Here is a 14,104-nt window from a genome sequence, read left to right as displayed (position 1 = left end):
AGAGGGTTTTGGACCACTTTCCAGAGTCATGGGGTACCAGGACCAGAGGTGTTTGGGATTGTTCTTGCTTGAGCTGCGGAGACATAGAGATAGCCTGCTTAGGCGCACAGAGAGCCAGACTCAGAGGCACATTACAGACTTCTTTAGTCCAGCCATCACTGCGCCAGATGGACCACAGCAGCAGCAGGACATGGATACCGCCCACACCAGGGGTACACTGATTGATCGTGCGATTGAGCTTGGGTGGTCCAGACGCCCACGACTACGGAGGAGGGCATCCCAGCATAGACGGAGGTTGCAGCGGCAGATTCGGATTATTCTTGCGAGGCATGCGGGACACCCAGTCAGGGTGCTGACCACAGAGGATATTGAGAAGATCCGCCAGTGTCCGATGCGGCACATATTATGAGATGGAGGTACCTCCATAGTGTACCTTCCAGTTCCAGTTTCATTTTCTAGGTGCCAGTAGTATCATCTTTATTTTTCATTTTCTGGGTTTTTTTATCCAGACATTGTATCAGATCCACCATGATGTAACTTTTGGTCTCATAGGTCATTATGGCCTTTTTAAGACGTTAATATAACATTTCATTTCATTTCATTTCTCATAGACCCACTGGACCCTGGTGTATCACTTTTGGTCTCATAGACCCAATGGGTCTTTTGAAGACGTTTAATATAACTTTCTCTCTGCACATGGCGTGAGCCTCTGCCCTCTTGCGCATTGCATACTGCGCCCTGAACCACCACCGCCTGCCCTATCCTGGCTGTGCCCTCTTTTGCCCTCCTCTCGCGCACCACGAACTGGCACCCTACCTGCCGCTTGCCCTGTTCTGGTTGCGCCCTGCCCGCCTCCACCTGCCCTCCCCTAGCTGCACTCTGTTTGGCGTCTCTGTTCTGTGTTCAGGTCATCCGGGTACAACTATGCGTACTGTTTCCCGACCCACCCACCCACCCACGCACGCACCAAACCACCCACCAACCCACCCACCCTCCCTTGCTCAGGCCTCCAAGGCAGCAACTAGGGGGAAATAGCCACAATAAATCTACAAGAGCTGGAGGCATACATTAAGACAGTGGAGGACAACACCAAAAAGTTATTGGGCGAACAAAAGAAGGTGCTGGACAGGGTCCTGGGACCTGAACCAACATGAAAAACAGTTGGAAGGCCTCCGCAAGGAGATACAGGGAAAAGAACAAGATTGAAGAATTGGCAACACGGGTGAACCACCACAAAGAGGTGATTCAGATGTTGAAAGAGACCCAGCTGCAACAACAAGGAATGCCATAGGCTGCCCTAATGATAGGGGAACTCCGGGCAGAAATGGAAGCCCTAAAGGCTACGGTCAAGGACCATACAGTGGAGGAAGGGGAACTGAATATTCAGGAGGGTCTAAGGACTGACTTGGAGCAGTTGAAAGCTGTGAGTGATAAGCTGCGGGAAGAACTGCAGACCACTAAGAAAGATTGGGTGGAGGTGGTGATAAGCTGCGGGAAGAACTGCAGACCACTAAGAAAGATTGGGTGGAGGTGGTGAAGAAGCACAAACCCCCACAGAGCATCATACATGAGACTCTCCAGGAGGAGAAACGCAGGAAGGATAGGGCCCTCCATGTGCTGTGGGGGCTACAGGCGGGGGCTTCCCCCAAGGAGGATGCCATGACGCTTTGCTAGATGCTAGGAGTCGAGAGGATGGCCCCCCCATATTTGGGTGCGGCTACAGCTTAGCAGTGAGACAAAGTCGTCCACATTGCTGTGTGTTTTTTTGCACCATGCCACTCTCCTTACGCCGCACAACATGGCCAGTCACTGTACTTACCATTATATGGGGATATCATGGAGTTCTCACAGCTGGGGGAAGTCCTCTTGCTCGGGGATTTCAATGCCACGACGGGAAGTCTAGAGGTCCCACTACTCGATCTAGATGACCCTATCAGACTACAGGAGCTGGACATCAATGACACAGGGCTGCAGCGATCATCACAGGACCATGAGGAGGTCACAGTGTATGGGAGATATTCTTAGAGCTGGGAGCTGCACATGGTCTCGTTATCTATAACGAGATGTCCCAATGGCCCTCCTCCGGCGCCCTCACCTCCTTCCCTCACTCAGGAGGTACCTTCCCTCACTCAGGAGGTACTAGCACCGTGGACTACCTTATGGGATCTCCGGTTTTGGCACACCTTCTCCCCGACTTCTCCATCCCGCCACCCCCTTTTGAAGCTGACCATGCCTACCTCTCTTTCACTCTTACCTGCACACCACCCATCCCTCCACCACCACCCTCCATCTCACATTACACTCAGGTCCTTTTTGATCACGAGCTTGACCTTGTTTACTCCAACCACATCTACCGCCAACTCCAGGATGTGGAGCCTACTGTCCCCCTATCCACCCTCACATCACAGCTCACCACCATACTCCACACATCCGCCACCGCTTCTTTCATCTACACACGGCGGCCTACCGCCAAGCCACCTTGCGGTTCCATGCCCCAAAAGTGTTGGTATGATGACGAATGCCGGGCCACACACTCCCATCTTAAGCATGAGGTACGGATTGGGCAAATCACGAAGCGCCAAGCGCAACGGATTTCTCAACGGCTCACCCAACACAAGAAACGGGAGTTCTATGCTCGGAAAGAGAATGAGTTATACCGACTTTTCTTAGGGCCGAATTGCAAAGTGGCTTGGAGGAAACTCCAAGAACATCGCCCTCCCACACCTATCACCTGCCCGGACACATGGCACTCCTATGCACGCTCCCTCTATCATATCCATCAACCACCCCTACCCGCACCACCAGATCCCCGTCCCACCACCACCACTCTCTTCACAAAGGGCATGGTCCTCAAGGCCATTCGTAGACTACGCAATGGGTGAGCCCAGGATCATGAGGGACTCACTGTCGAGTACATCTCGCATGCCGATGATACCCTGGCACCCCACTAGCCTACATGTTCAATAGAGCCCTTTGTGAAGGATTTCCACCCTCTTGGTCCACCAACACCATCACCCCCATCCTCAAAGCCAGAGATCCACTAGATCCAAATAATTACAAGACGATCATGATTGGCCACACATTGGTCAAACTCTATGGATCAATGCTAGAGGCCGCAACGGAGCTCAGTTCTTTTGCAAAGAGCTAGGGATGCAAAGCCTCAGGACAGGCTGGCTTTCGGAGGAGCTATTCTACCCTTGACCACATCTTCACCCTCCGTGCCATCATCAAGGAGGGTAGAGCATGACATCAAAGGATTTATTGCTGCTTTGTGGATTTCCGTAAAGCTTTTGATACTGTACCCCGAGTCCGCCTCCTACACCGTCTACAGGAGATCGGAGTCCCATCTGACATGGTTTGGAGCATCATCGCCCTCTATGAGTCCGCCGTCACCGGACGAGTGAGAGCCCCAGGAGGTACATCACAAGAGATTTCAAGCACTATTGGGGTGAAACAGGGCTGCCCTCTATCACCCACTCTTTTCGGCCTCTACATTAATGAGATCTCGAGCTTCATTGACGGATTAGGCACGGCTGGTCCCACACCGGCAGGCATATTGATCCCCATATTACTTTATGCAGATGACATCGTCCTCCTCTTAGACTCAACCGAGCGGCTTCAAAGATAGTTGGATGCCTTACATGACTTTTGCACTCAATGGGACCTCTCTGTTAACCTTGGTAAAACCAAGGTAATGGTCTTCAATACCTCTCGCCCCTTCACATCCAGATTGAGCTTCACATATAGAGGGGATCCTGTGGAGATTGTCTCATCCTATGTCTACCTTGGTGTCACTTTCAGTGGCCCACGCTTTACCATGGTTCCCGCAGCACATGCCAAAGAGACACGGGGATATGCAGCCTTGAGCTTACTTGAACGGCAATGCTTCCAGGCACATTCCCAAGAGCCCAAGACGAAGGGCTGGCTTTTTGACACCCTTGTCACACCAGCCTTGATGTATGGAGCAGCCTTCTGGGGCTAGATTTATCCGATGAGGATTGGCAACGAGTTGAGAGGCCCCAGGTCATGATGTTCTCCCATATGATCCGCAGCAAACCATCAGTCCCACACCAAATTATCTTGGCAGAGTTTGCTACAGCCCCGATGGTAGTGGATGCACTCTTCCATACAGTCACATACCTTCATCGCATCAGTCACATGGATCTCCACAGGTACCCGAGGCTTGCCCTAGAGTCCTCCAAACAGCTAGCACTTGAGGGCCACTCTAGACTATGGTATGCACTAGTTTCCACTTGGTTCTCAGTATATGGGCTTCGCATGGACCGCCTACCTCCCCTTCAGTACAGTTTGGACTCCCCTTTTCTCCAACTTTCTCACCAGGATACCAACCACGTTATCCGGTTAGATCTTCTCAGCCTCTACACCCATTGCACATGGATCGCACCTTCGGAGCTCCCCACGAAGATGCACTTCTACAGAGATCACTTCCTCACACTCACTGAGGATGGATTCATCCAGCAACCGGGCTACTTGAGTGTTCACGTGTCCCATGCCATGCGGATTGCGATTGGCCAGATACGGGTTTCATCCCACAACCTCAGAGTGGAGACAAGTAGAGCTGAGCGCATCTTCAGAGCCGGGAAGCTCATACGGAGACTCAGAGAGGAGAGGATCTGCCGATTATGCCACAGAGGTTGAGACAGAGGAGCATTACATATGCCGCTGCCCAGTATACTATGAGATCCGCGGAAGGTTTCACTGTCTATTTCGTGAGGGATTTGGTCCACTCTCAAGGATCATTGACTTCCAGGACCAGCGTTGCCTAGGCCTCTTCCTTCTTGAGCTCCGCAAACACAGGGACACCTTCTTGAGAGAGCTTCGGCCCGAGCCACCCCGCCCCCTTCCTCGCCAGCCAACCATCACCAGTTTCTTCCGGACCCTTTGTGGAGGACACCGACAAAGTGGATCTTGTGGACCCTCCACGAGCTGCTTTGGACCTACCTCGCCCGAGAGGAGTTACCTCGGACCAAGCCTCTGCACTCCAACGTGCCCAACGCCCTCAGCCCCCCGCCGTCGGCCACAATCACCTCATCAGCTCCAGATCCAAGACATGCTCCACCGCCATCGAGCTACCTTTCCAAGTGACATAGCTAAGGGAGACCTCTCGGCCATACTCACTAGCCCCATGCTTGATATTTTGGAGAGTGGTATACCATCTACTCGGAGCTAATGTTGCTCTCATGTTTCTATGTTCTTATTATTCCATGATGAGTTTCCATGGACAGTTTTGTATCACCCTAGTGAGATAGCTATGTTTATGTTTTCTTTCTGTTTTATTTTCCATTCCATGATGAGATATGCGATGGACATTATTGTATCACTTTGGTCTCATAGGCCCATTGGGTCTTTAGTAGACGCTTAATATATCTTTCTTTATTTCTTTCTTTCTCTCATTATCTTATCACAGCATATCTCACTCTACACAGGATCATCTCTTGATCACATATTCTGTCAGATGTTTTCATTTTACTTTTTCTTTCAGTTTCCATGGCTCAATATATCCATGGTACCAGTGTATTACTTTTGGTATCATAAGCCCTTGACGTCTTTCTTTTCTCTCTCTCTCTCTCTCTCTCTCATTTCATTTTCATTTCATTTTCATTTCTCACACACACACATAGACCCACTAGTTCTTTTGAAGGCGTTTAATATAACTTTCTTTCATTCTCTCTCTCTCTCTCTCTGGTTCGCTGGTTCGCTGGTTCGCTGTTCGATGTTCGTGCTGTTGCTTGTTTCTCGCCCTCGCCCTCCCCTCTCGCCCACCCTTCCGCCATTCGCCCTCCCCCACCCCCCTCGCCCTCACCCTCGCCCTCCCCTTCGCCTACCCTCCTTGCACTCCCCTCTCGCCCACCCTCCACTCTCGCCGAGCCCCTCCCTCGCCCTTGCCCAAGCACTCCTGCCTCGCCTGCCTGCCTGCGCTCTCTCGCGCTGCCTGCCTGCCCGCCCTTAGCCCCCCCCTCCTGTTGCCTACCTGCGCCCCCCCCTCACGTTGCCTGCCCTTCGCTCTCTCTGCCCTCCCCCCGTCTCTCTCTCTCCTGCGCATCTCTCCCTCCCCTCCCTCCCACCTGTGTGCCCTCTTGCCCACCTGCACCCCGCCCTTTGTCCCCTCCACTCTCTCTCTCTCTCTCTCTCTCTCTCTCTCTCTCTCTCTCTCTCTCTCTCTCTCTCTCTCTCTCTCCTGAAGGTTAGCACCATGTTGAGACCAACCCTGGTCTGCTGAAGTAACAGTCACAGCCCACAAGGATTAACGACAGAAGAAACGTCATGGAGGCACGTATGGAAAAGCTCGAAAAGATACTGAAGGATTTGAAGAAAACCACGGATAGCAACCTCAACACTGTCCAGAAGAGCCTCCTCAATCGCATTGCTAAGCTGGAGACCGAGGCAGAAACATGGAAGAAAGAAAAGGAAACAATGCAGGAGGAGATTGCCCAGCTTAAAGGCGAAGTAGCTTCACTGCGTGAACGCCCAAAAGAAGGGGAAATCCTCGAGGCAGACAAAGAAGCCATGAAGGAGGAGCTCACCCAGACGATTACCAAAACCCTCGAGAGCAAGATGGAAGCAATAAGAGAAGGATGGGTGGAAGTGGTCAAAAAAAAATTTAAGAAAGAAGTACAAGAGGACACGCACATGGTCCAATCCACACTAGATGAAGAGAAGATGAGGAGAATCCGTCGCCTGAACATACGCGTGACAGGTATTCCAGAGACAGAGGGGTGCACCCCTGAGGCGGACGGCCGAAACTTATGCATAAAATTAGGCCATGCGGAGGATGCACCACTTCCATTCACCAAGATATGGAGGACAGCCCCACCCAAGGACCCCACCCAAAGTAAAGCCCAAGTGCTACAGTTCGCAGACGAAGTGAGCAGGCAAACCTTCATGAGACAGAGAGTTATTCTGAGAAACCTACCAGGGGACCCCATCTACTTTGATGATGACCTAACTTGGATGCAGAGACAACATAGGAAATCATGCATGCCACAAATTAAAGCAGCACGTGCTGAAGGGAAAAAGGCACATTACAGAGACGGCCATGTACACATAGAGGGCAAGATGGTGGCATAGCGCCATATGGCCTATGGGACACACGAAATTATCAAGAAGCACAAGGAGATATATGCAGCAGTTTGGAACCGCAATGGGGCTCTATGGACACATCCAGGCAGACTAGAGGAGGTTATGGAGAACCGGGACATCATGTTTCTGACAGAGACACATGAAAGCCCAGAGAGAGGCCTACCACGGGTAGCAGGGTACCAGTGGGAATCAGTGTATAGACAAGGGATGCGACACGGCACTTCCAGAGGCTCAAGTGGGATCGCTATACTATTCAGACGAGCACTACACCAGCGTATCAGGGTGGTGTCGAGAGACCCAGAGGCACGCTACATGTGGATTAGCCTACAGCTCTCAGAGGTGAGAACAGTTTACTTGGCAATATGCTACTTCCCGCCGAAGGGGTCGAGATTCAACACAGGTCACATGGAGGACCAGATTGGAGGAGAGGAGAGAGGGGCCCTTCCTAGTGAGTCTCCATACGCCACTCTATCCGCAGATATCCTACACTATTCGACCATGGGGGAGGTTCTCCTGATGGGGGACTTCAATGCACGCACACAGAATCGACAGTGTGAATCATTCGACTTCACAGATCCCCTCATCCTACAGGCACTAGACGATGTAGATGCAGGGACCACGAGGATGTCAAAGGACAGTGGGCCAGACAGTACAGGTTATGGGCAACACCTTCTGGACCTGGGGGCTAGACACCATCTCGTTATTTATAACGGGATGTCACAATGGCCAGAATCGGGAAGACTCACATGTTTCCCATCATCAGGAGGCAGCAGCACTGTGGACTACATATTGGGCTCGCGGGAGAGCACAGACCTGAGAGACTCTTTCACTATCCCTACATGCCCCATTGGTGCGGACCATACTTATTTGGCTTTTTCTCTTAGGAGCTCTCTTGATCTGCCACCCCGACCACTCAGGCATCTCGTACCATCTTCCACTTTACCCAGGAGCTTGCAGACGTTTATGATTCAAAAGTACATGATGGCCTCTTTGGTATGGACCCTACAACACCCATCGATGTACTGACGGCCCAGCTTTCACACATACTACACACAGCAGCTAGCCACAGCTTTCCACATCATCTCCAGACAGGGAAGCCACCTAGATCCGGGGACATGCCCCAGAATAGATGGTATGATAATGAGTGCAAAGAGCTTCATTGACATCTCCGAGCCCAGATAAAGAAAGGGGAAATAACACAGCAGCAGGCCAGTAGACAGATGCGGTCTCTTACACGCCGTAAGCGACGCACATATGAGAAGGCTCAATACTGGGACATCTACCACAGGCTCACGAGCAAAGATGCAGCCATGCTTGGCGACGACTCAGAGAGCCACGCCCCCCCACCCCGATTACTGATCCTCAACGCTGGCAGAGTTATGCAGAAGGGCTTTATGATGTTCCGCACCAGCCACTCATCCCTCGCCCCACCGAGACTCCACCGACCTCACCCGGGGACAGGTAGAGGTGGTGGGCTCATATGTATACCTTGGGGTCACATTTACCAGCACATCAGGGAGATTCTCTATGGCACAGGCAGCCAGAGACAGAGTGACACGAGGGTACGCAGCACTAGCAATTTTGGAACGCCAGTGTCACCAGGCACACTTCCAGGAGCCCCGTACTAAGGGGTGGCTATTTGATACACTAGTTACTCTAGCATTGATGTATGCAGCAACAGTATGGGCACTAGGTTTGGCTACATCCTCATGGACACAGATAGAGCGCCCTCAGATTTTGATGCTCTCACGGATGCTCCGCAGCAAACCTTCAGTACCACATGATATCCTTCGAGCGGAGTTTGCTATACCACCTATGTTAGTAGAGGCCATCTTTTATACATAGGATGCGGGAGCTCCCACTAAATCGGGTATCTCGGGCTGCTTTTGAGGCATCCAGACAGCTTGCTGAGGAGGGACATACCTGGTCATGGTACTCCCAGGTGGTACAGTGGATATCATCACACAGGATTGATACTGACAAATTACAACCCTTACAGTATGACCTAGCTGCACCACACAGACGCACACAGAGAGGAACAGAGTCATGAGACATGACATTTGGCAGGGCCACATACAGGAGACTTGGCTATCTCCCAGCCACAGTCACTCCCGACGAAGATGCTATACTACTACAAAGACCACTTCTTGAGCACCTCCACAGATGGCTTCATCTAGCGACCACGATACTTGGAGGTCCACTTATCACATGGAGCCAGAGTAGCCATTGGGCGACGAAGGGTCTCATCACACCAACTAGAGATCGAGACTGGGAGAGCAGCACGCATCCCTCGAGCAGAGCGCATTTGTAGATTATGCCAGACGGGGGTAGAGACAGAGGAGCATTTTGTTTGCCAGTGTGGTGCTTTGCAGGAGATCAAGGCATGCTATCCTGAGGTTTTTAGAGGGACCACATCACTTAGACAGATCTGGGAGAGATCGGACCAGAGACAGCTAGGCAGACTACTACTAGCACTACAGAGACACGGGGAGATCTTACTTCAGACACCCGCACATCATAGCGGAGCAAGACAGTCCCAGTTGACTGACTTCTTCCAGAGATTGGCACCAGTAGCCCAGCCACATACATTGGGAGTGACATCTCAGCGAGCGGAGGAGATTCGAGCTAGGCGACGACCCAGACACCACGGCTACACCACAGAGAGATCGCGGCCATCCGGTCTCGACACCAGCAGGAGGTCGAGGAGCAACTGGCACATTTTTGCTCTAATCCAGGATGCATGTTCCAGACATTTACGGCATCCTCAGATCGGATGTATGACATATTGTACACAGACTATGGGACTGGATGGAGTTAGGAGCAAATAACATATCATACTTGTATCACCCCTTCAGCATATAGAGATGCATTAGCAGCCCTAGTACTCCATCCACACCCTCTCGTTTGTACACCACCATGGAGTCCCCTATGGTCGTGTTGTCATACTTGTACATTTTATTCTCACTCCACATTTTCCTCTTGATGACTGGAGGAACATCATTGTACTACTTGTTTGTCTCATAGGCCAATTTTGGCCTTTTGCAGACGTTAATATATCTTTCTTTCTTTCTTTCTTTCTCTCTCCCCACCCCCTCTCTCCCCCACACATGGCACCCTCTCCACATAATACCAAAGGATGAAACGAGGGGGGCTGTCCAGACTGCCCTGCAAGAAATCGATGCCAGAGGGATCCAAAAAGTGCCATCACTCAAAACATGCACAATGGGATACAGGCCATCAGGGACATTCTCAAACAACAGGACAAGGAAATTGAAGCAATGGGATCAGAAATGCAAAAGCAATTGTAGCATGAAATACCTACCTACAAGTTGATACTGAAAGGAGCGATGAAAACACAGCTGCAGACGATGAAACTGGAATGCAAAGAGATGCAAAACCAGCTAACTATGATGAAACTGGAATGCAAAGAGATGCAAAACCAGCTGATTGAGAACCTGAAATCATGCCAATTAATGGTTAACGCAGAATGTATAATGTTATGTATGCCTCAAATGAAAGCATGTGTACACGAATGCATGGGAGATGTGAAAGTGCAACGTATGCAGGAATGTAAGGGAGAGATGCAGTCATGTGTAGCCCGATGCATGGGTGAGGTGAAAGCCAAATGCATTGTCACATGCACTCTGCACTGTAGTGCATCATCATCACTGCTTCATTGACCAGCAGTAGGACCCTTTAGGATACGATATTGTCGGATGCCGTGGCCCCATTGTAATCTTCAGCCCACGATATGTTAGGCACGAGCTATGTAAGTCATTCCTCAGCCTTAGAGTGTCAGGCACGAGCTACGTAAGTCATTCCTCAACCTTAGAGTGTCGGTCAGTCAGTCAAGTCCATTAACCCACTTGGAGAGAATCATTCATGCACGTAGAGTCAGTAGAAACCTTAGGGTTTGCATTAGAAAGCATTCTGCATTTGCATAGCATTCATCCCATATGCATATGCATCATTGCAGAAGCCTTAAAAGATTATTTAGCATTATTCCATATTTTCTAGCATTTTATACATAATATTTCGGCATTATTATCATTATTTCATAATATCTAGTCGTGTAGCATTTATGCTGTAGTCGGCCAGCTCTGTAGCCAACCGACCAGCATCCAGTCCATATAAATAGCATCGCTTTGATCATTCCATAGCATCTCATCAATCAAATCATAAGCAATTCAATCCTCACACTTGGGCACATCATCGCTTGAGCATACATCATCAAAACGCAGCATTCAGCATTCAGCCAAGGAGGAAAGCGCTTCAGCCCTTGCGTTTTCAGCCTTCACACAGTTTTCACCATTCATCCATCACATCGTTTGCTCCAGCCTCAAGGTGAAGGTAAACGCATCATATTCATTCATTCATAGTGCATATTCTCAACCTAGAATAGGGCCAAAGCAGCCCATCTCTCAGCCTAAGTTTGCAGCCTTCCTACATTCCCTTGGAAGAGTGAATTGGCATTGAGATCGGTTATCATTGGTGCTTCTACAGCCGTGTACAATTCAGCCAACTCTTGGTCTTTCAAAGGTCTTGTGTTTGGCTTATCTACAGTCCCAAAGTCAGTCATACAGTCATTCTCTTCAAAGTAATAAAAGCAATTACTCCTAGCAATAGGAGGGGGCCCTTCAGTGGGTAATTTTGGACCCGATAAGATGTTTAGATCTATCTCTCTCTCATCTCTTAAATTGTGAAGTGATAAAGTGGATTGCTAAAGACCGCGAAACTCAGGGTAAAGAAGGCGGTGTTAGACTTTGTGTGATAGGATCCTTCATCTACATTGGGATCATGTTCAGCTTGTCCTCACACACTGCATCCAAGCGTGAGATCATCCTTGGATGGTCATACTTCGCTCCGGCACGATCACCGACTTCAGTAACATGTCTACAAAAGAGAGTACACATCAACAAGAAGACGTCTCCCTCGAAGGAGACCATGCTCTTCCTCCAACAACAGATACCACAGCTCTACTCCGAGCATAGAACCAGCTTCTCATGGAGCGTCTCCAACTCTCGGAGGCAACAGTAGCAAAAACCCACTCCTCCAACTACCCTGACTTCATCTCCCTCTTCTCTCAGATGAAACAACCAACGGCAGGAAGAAAAAGCTGAAGCAGAAGCAAGAAAACAACAAGAAAAAATAGACAGACGGGACTATGGGGAAGCCCAAGTTCCAACGCACGCTTGAAGAACACCAGCGTCAGGCTGAACTTGCCACTCGAGAGCACCAACGAGAGCTCGATTGAGAGTGAATGTTACTTGAACACCAGCGGGATAATGAGGCCATGCATCTGAAATTTAAGCACACCCTCTCTTCAGTTTCCCCACTTATAGGTGCAAGCCCCAACCAAGGCAGAGTAATTCATCTTCTAAAGACGCTAAGACAGATAGCAATTCTAGCTCTAATTGAAGGGGTAAGGAACCCAAGCCTAAGAAAACCCCCGAGGAAAATGCTAAAGCAGGCATCACTGGAGGATATCTTCCTCCAGAGGAGTTTCTTGAAATAGCTATTGAAAGATATATTAACGGATATGCCAGCTCTGTCAGACAGAGCCTGAGACAGAGGATCATTACATATGCCGATGCCCTGTATACTATGAGATTCGGGGGAGGTTCCAACACAGAGAGCTCTCACCGACTTCTTCCATACCAGCACTCCAAGGGCCGATCTACCCATCATACCCAGACCACAGGCTAGTGCAGGAGCTCGGCCGAGAGGTGTGACACACGACAGAGCCACTTAGTTATGCAGAGCTCGACGCCCCGGACCCCATGGCCCTCGCCCACGGCCACGCCACCACAGGAGGATCCGGGCCATCATCTCCCATCATCGCAGGACGACCTTGCGCCAACTCAATTTTACCACCTTGAGCACCATGTCACAGCGGCCCATGAGGGATGTATTAGGGTGATATGAGAGCTCTCTGCTCATGTACCTAGATCAGATTTTAAAGTTCTAGATTTTTGTTATCTTTCTTTATTACTACTTTGTACCCAGGATGATGTACCTCATGGATATGATGTAACCTTTTGGTCTCATAGGTCATTTTGGCCTTTTGAAGACATTAATACAACTTTCTTTCTTTCTTATTTCTTCCTATATATATATATATATATACATATATACATATATATACATATATACATATATATATATATACATATATATATACATATATATATATATATATACATATATACATATATATATATATACATATATACATATATATATATATACATATATATATATACACATATATAACACACTCTCTCTGCATAACCTCACTTTTAATTGACAAGGGGAAAGAAAGAAGATAAAACTTTAAGAAAAGTAAAGAAAAAGTCACCTGCCCAGCAAGATGGTGAAGAAAATGTGCAAGAAGGGTTCCTCCAATCGGGATGCTATCATCATCATCCATCACAGCCCCGGCGTCAATGCGTGGCAGCCCAATGCCCAGTGCCTTGTCAGCCTTGTGTGACAAAGGTGCCCCCGCCAACGTCCCTCTTGAAGGAAATACAAATGCCCTTGACATAAGAGGGCATAAGATCATTGGAAAGTGTTTTACTTCCACAATCAGATGCACACTGTGATCTTCAATAGCTCCTGTTTCAACTCTGAACTCTTTGTCTGCAACTTCTGCATGATCAACTTGTTCTCGCAAGTTCGATTCCATTACTTGCCCGTGCCCTTTTAAACCTTTCAAATTTCCAGCCAAATCATCATTGTCTGATTCCACTTTTGTTTCTGCTGCATGGTCTGACTTGGTTTTCTGTACCAAAACCTGAAAGTCCTCCAAGAGCAACCTTTTATAGTCATGAAAAGCATCAGGTCCCAAAGGGGTATCCGGATGTGCAGAGTGTGCCTCCTGCCACAGGTCACATGCGAGTTCACTCCACAACTTTGAAAAAGCATAACAGGTCATGTACACACTCTTCAACAAAAAGAATGGCTCATAGATAAATGATACAGATTATTCAAGTTGTCAAAATGT

General features: G+C 49.2%; 1 protein-coding gene across 1 annotated transcript in view; it reads right to left on the bottom strand.

The window, feature by feature from the left end:
- LOC147629211 (vesicle docking protein) overlaps positions 1-14,104 on the bottom strand; it is a 114,891-nt gene that overhangs the window by 45,245 nt on the left and 55,542 nt on the right. The window contains exon 4 of the mRNA XM_086812473.1: positions 13,460-13,978. Within this exon, the coding sequence (XP_086668599.1) occupies positions 13,460-13,978 (519 nt within the window). The remainder of the gene's footprint in view (positions 1-13,459; positions 13,979-14,104) is intronic.

This window comes from Cibotium barometz, chromosome 18 (assembly GCF_041138505.1).
Source record: "Cibotium barometz isolate CiBa-2024 chromosome 18, ASM4113850v1, whole genome shotgun sequence".
NCBI classification, from domain to species: domain Eukaryota; kingdom Viridiplantae; phylum Streptophyta; class Polypodiopsida; order Cyatheales; family Cibotiaceae; genus Cibotium; species Cibotium barometz.
The sequence above is the reverse complement of the archived record's forward strand: the minus strand, read 5'-3'. Positions and strand labels throughout refer to the sequence as shown.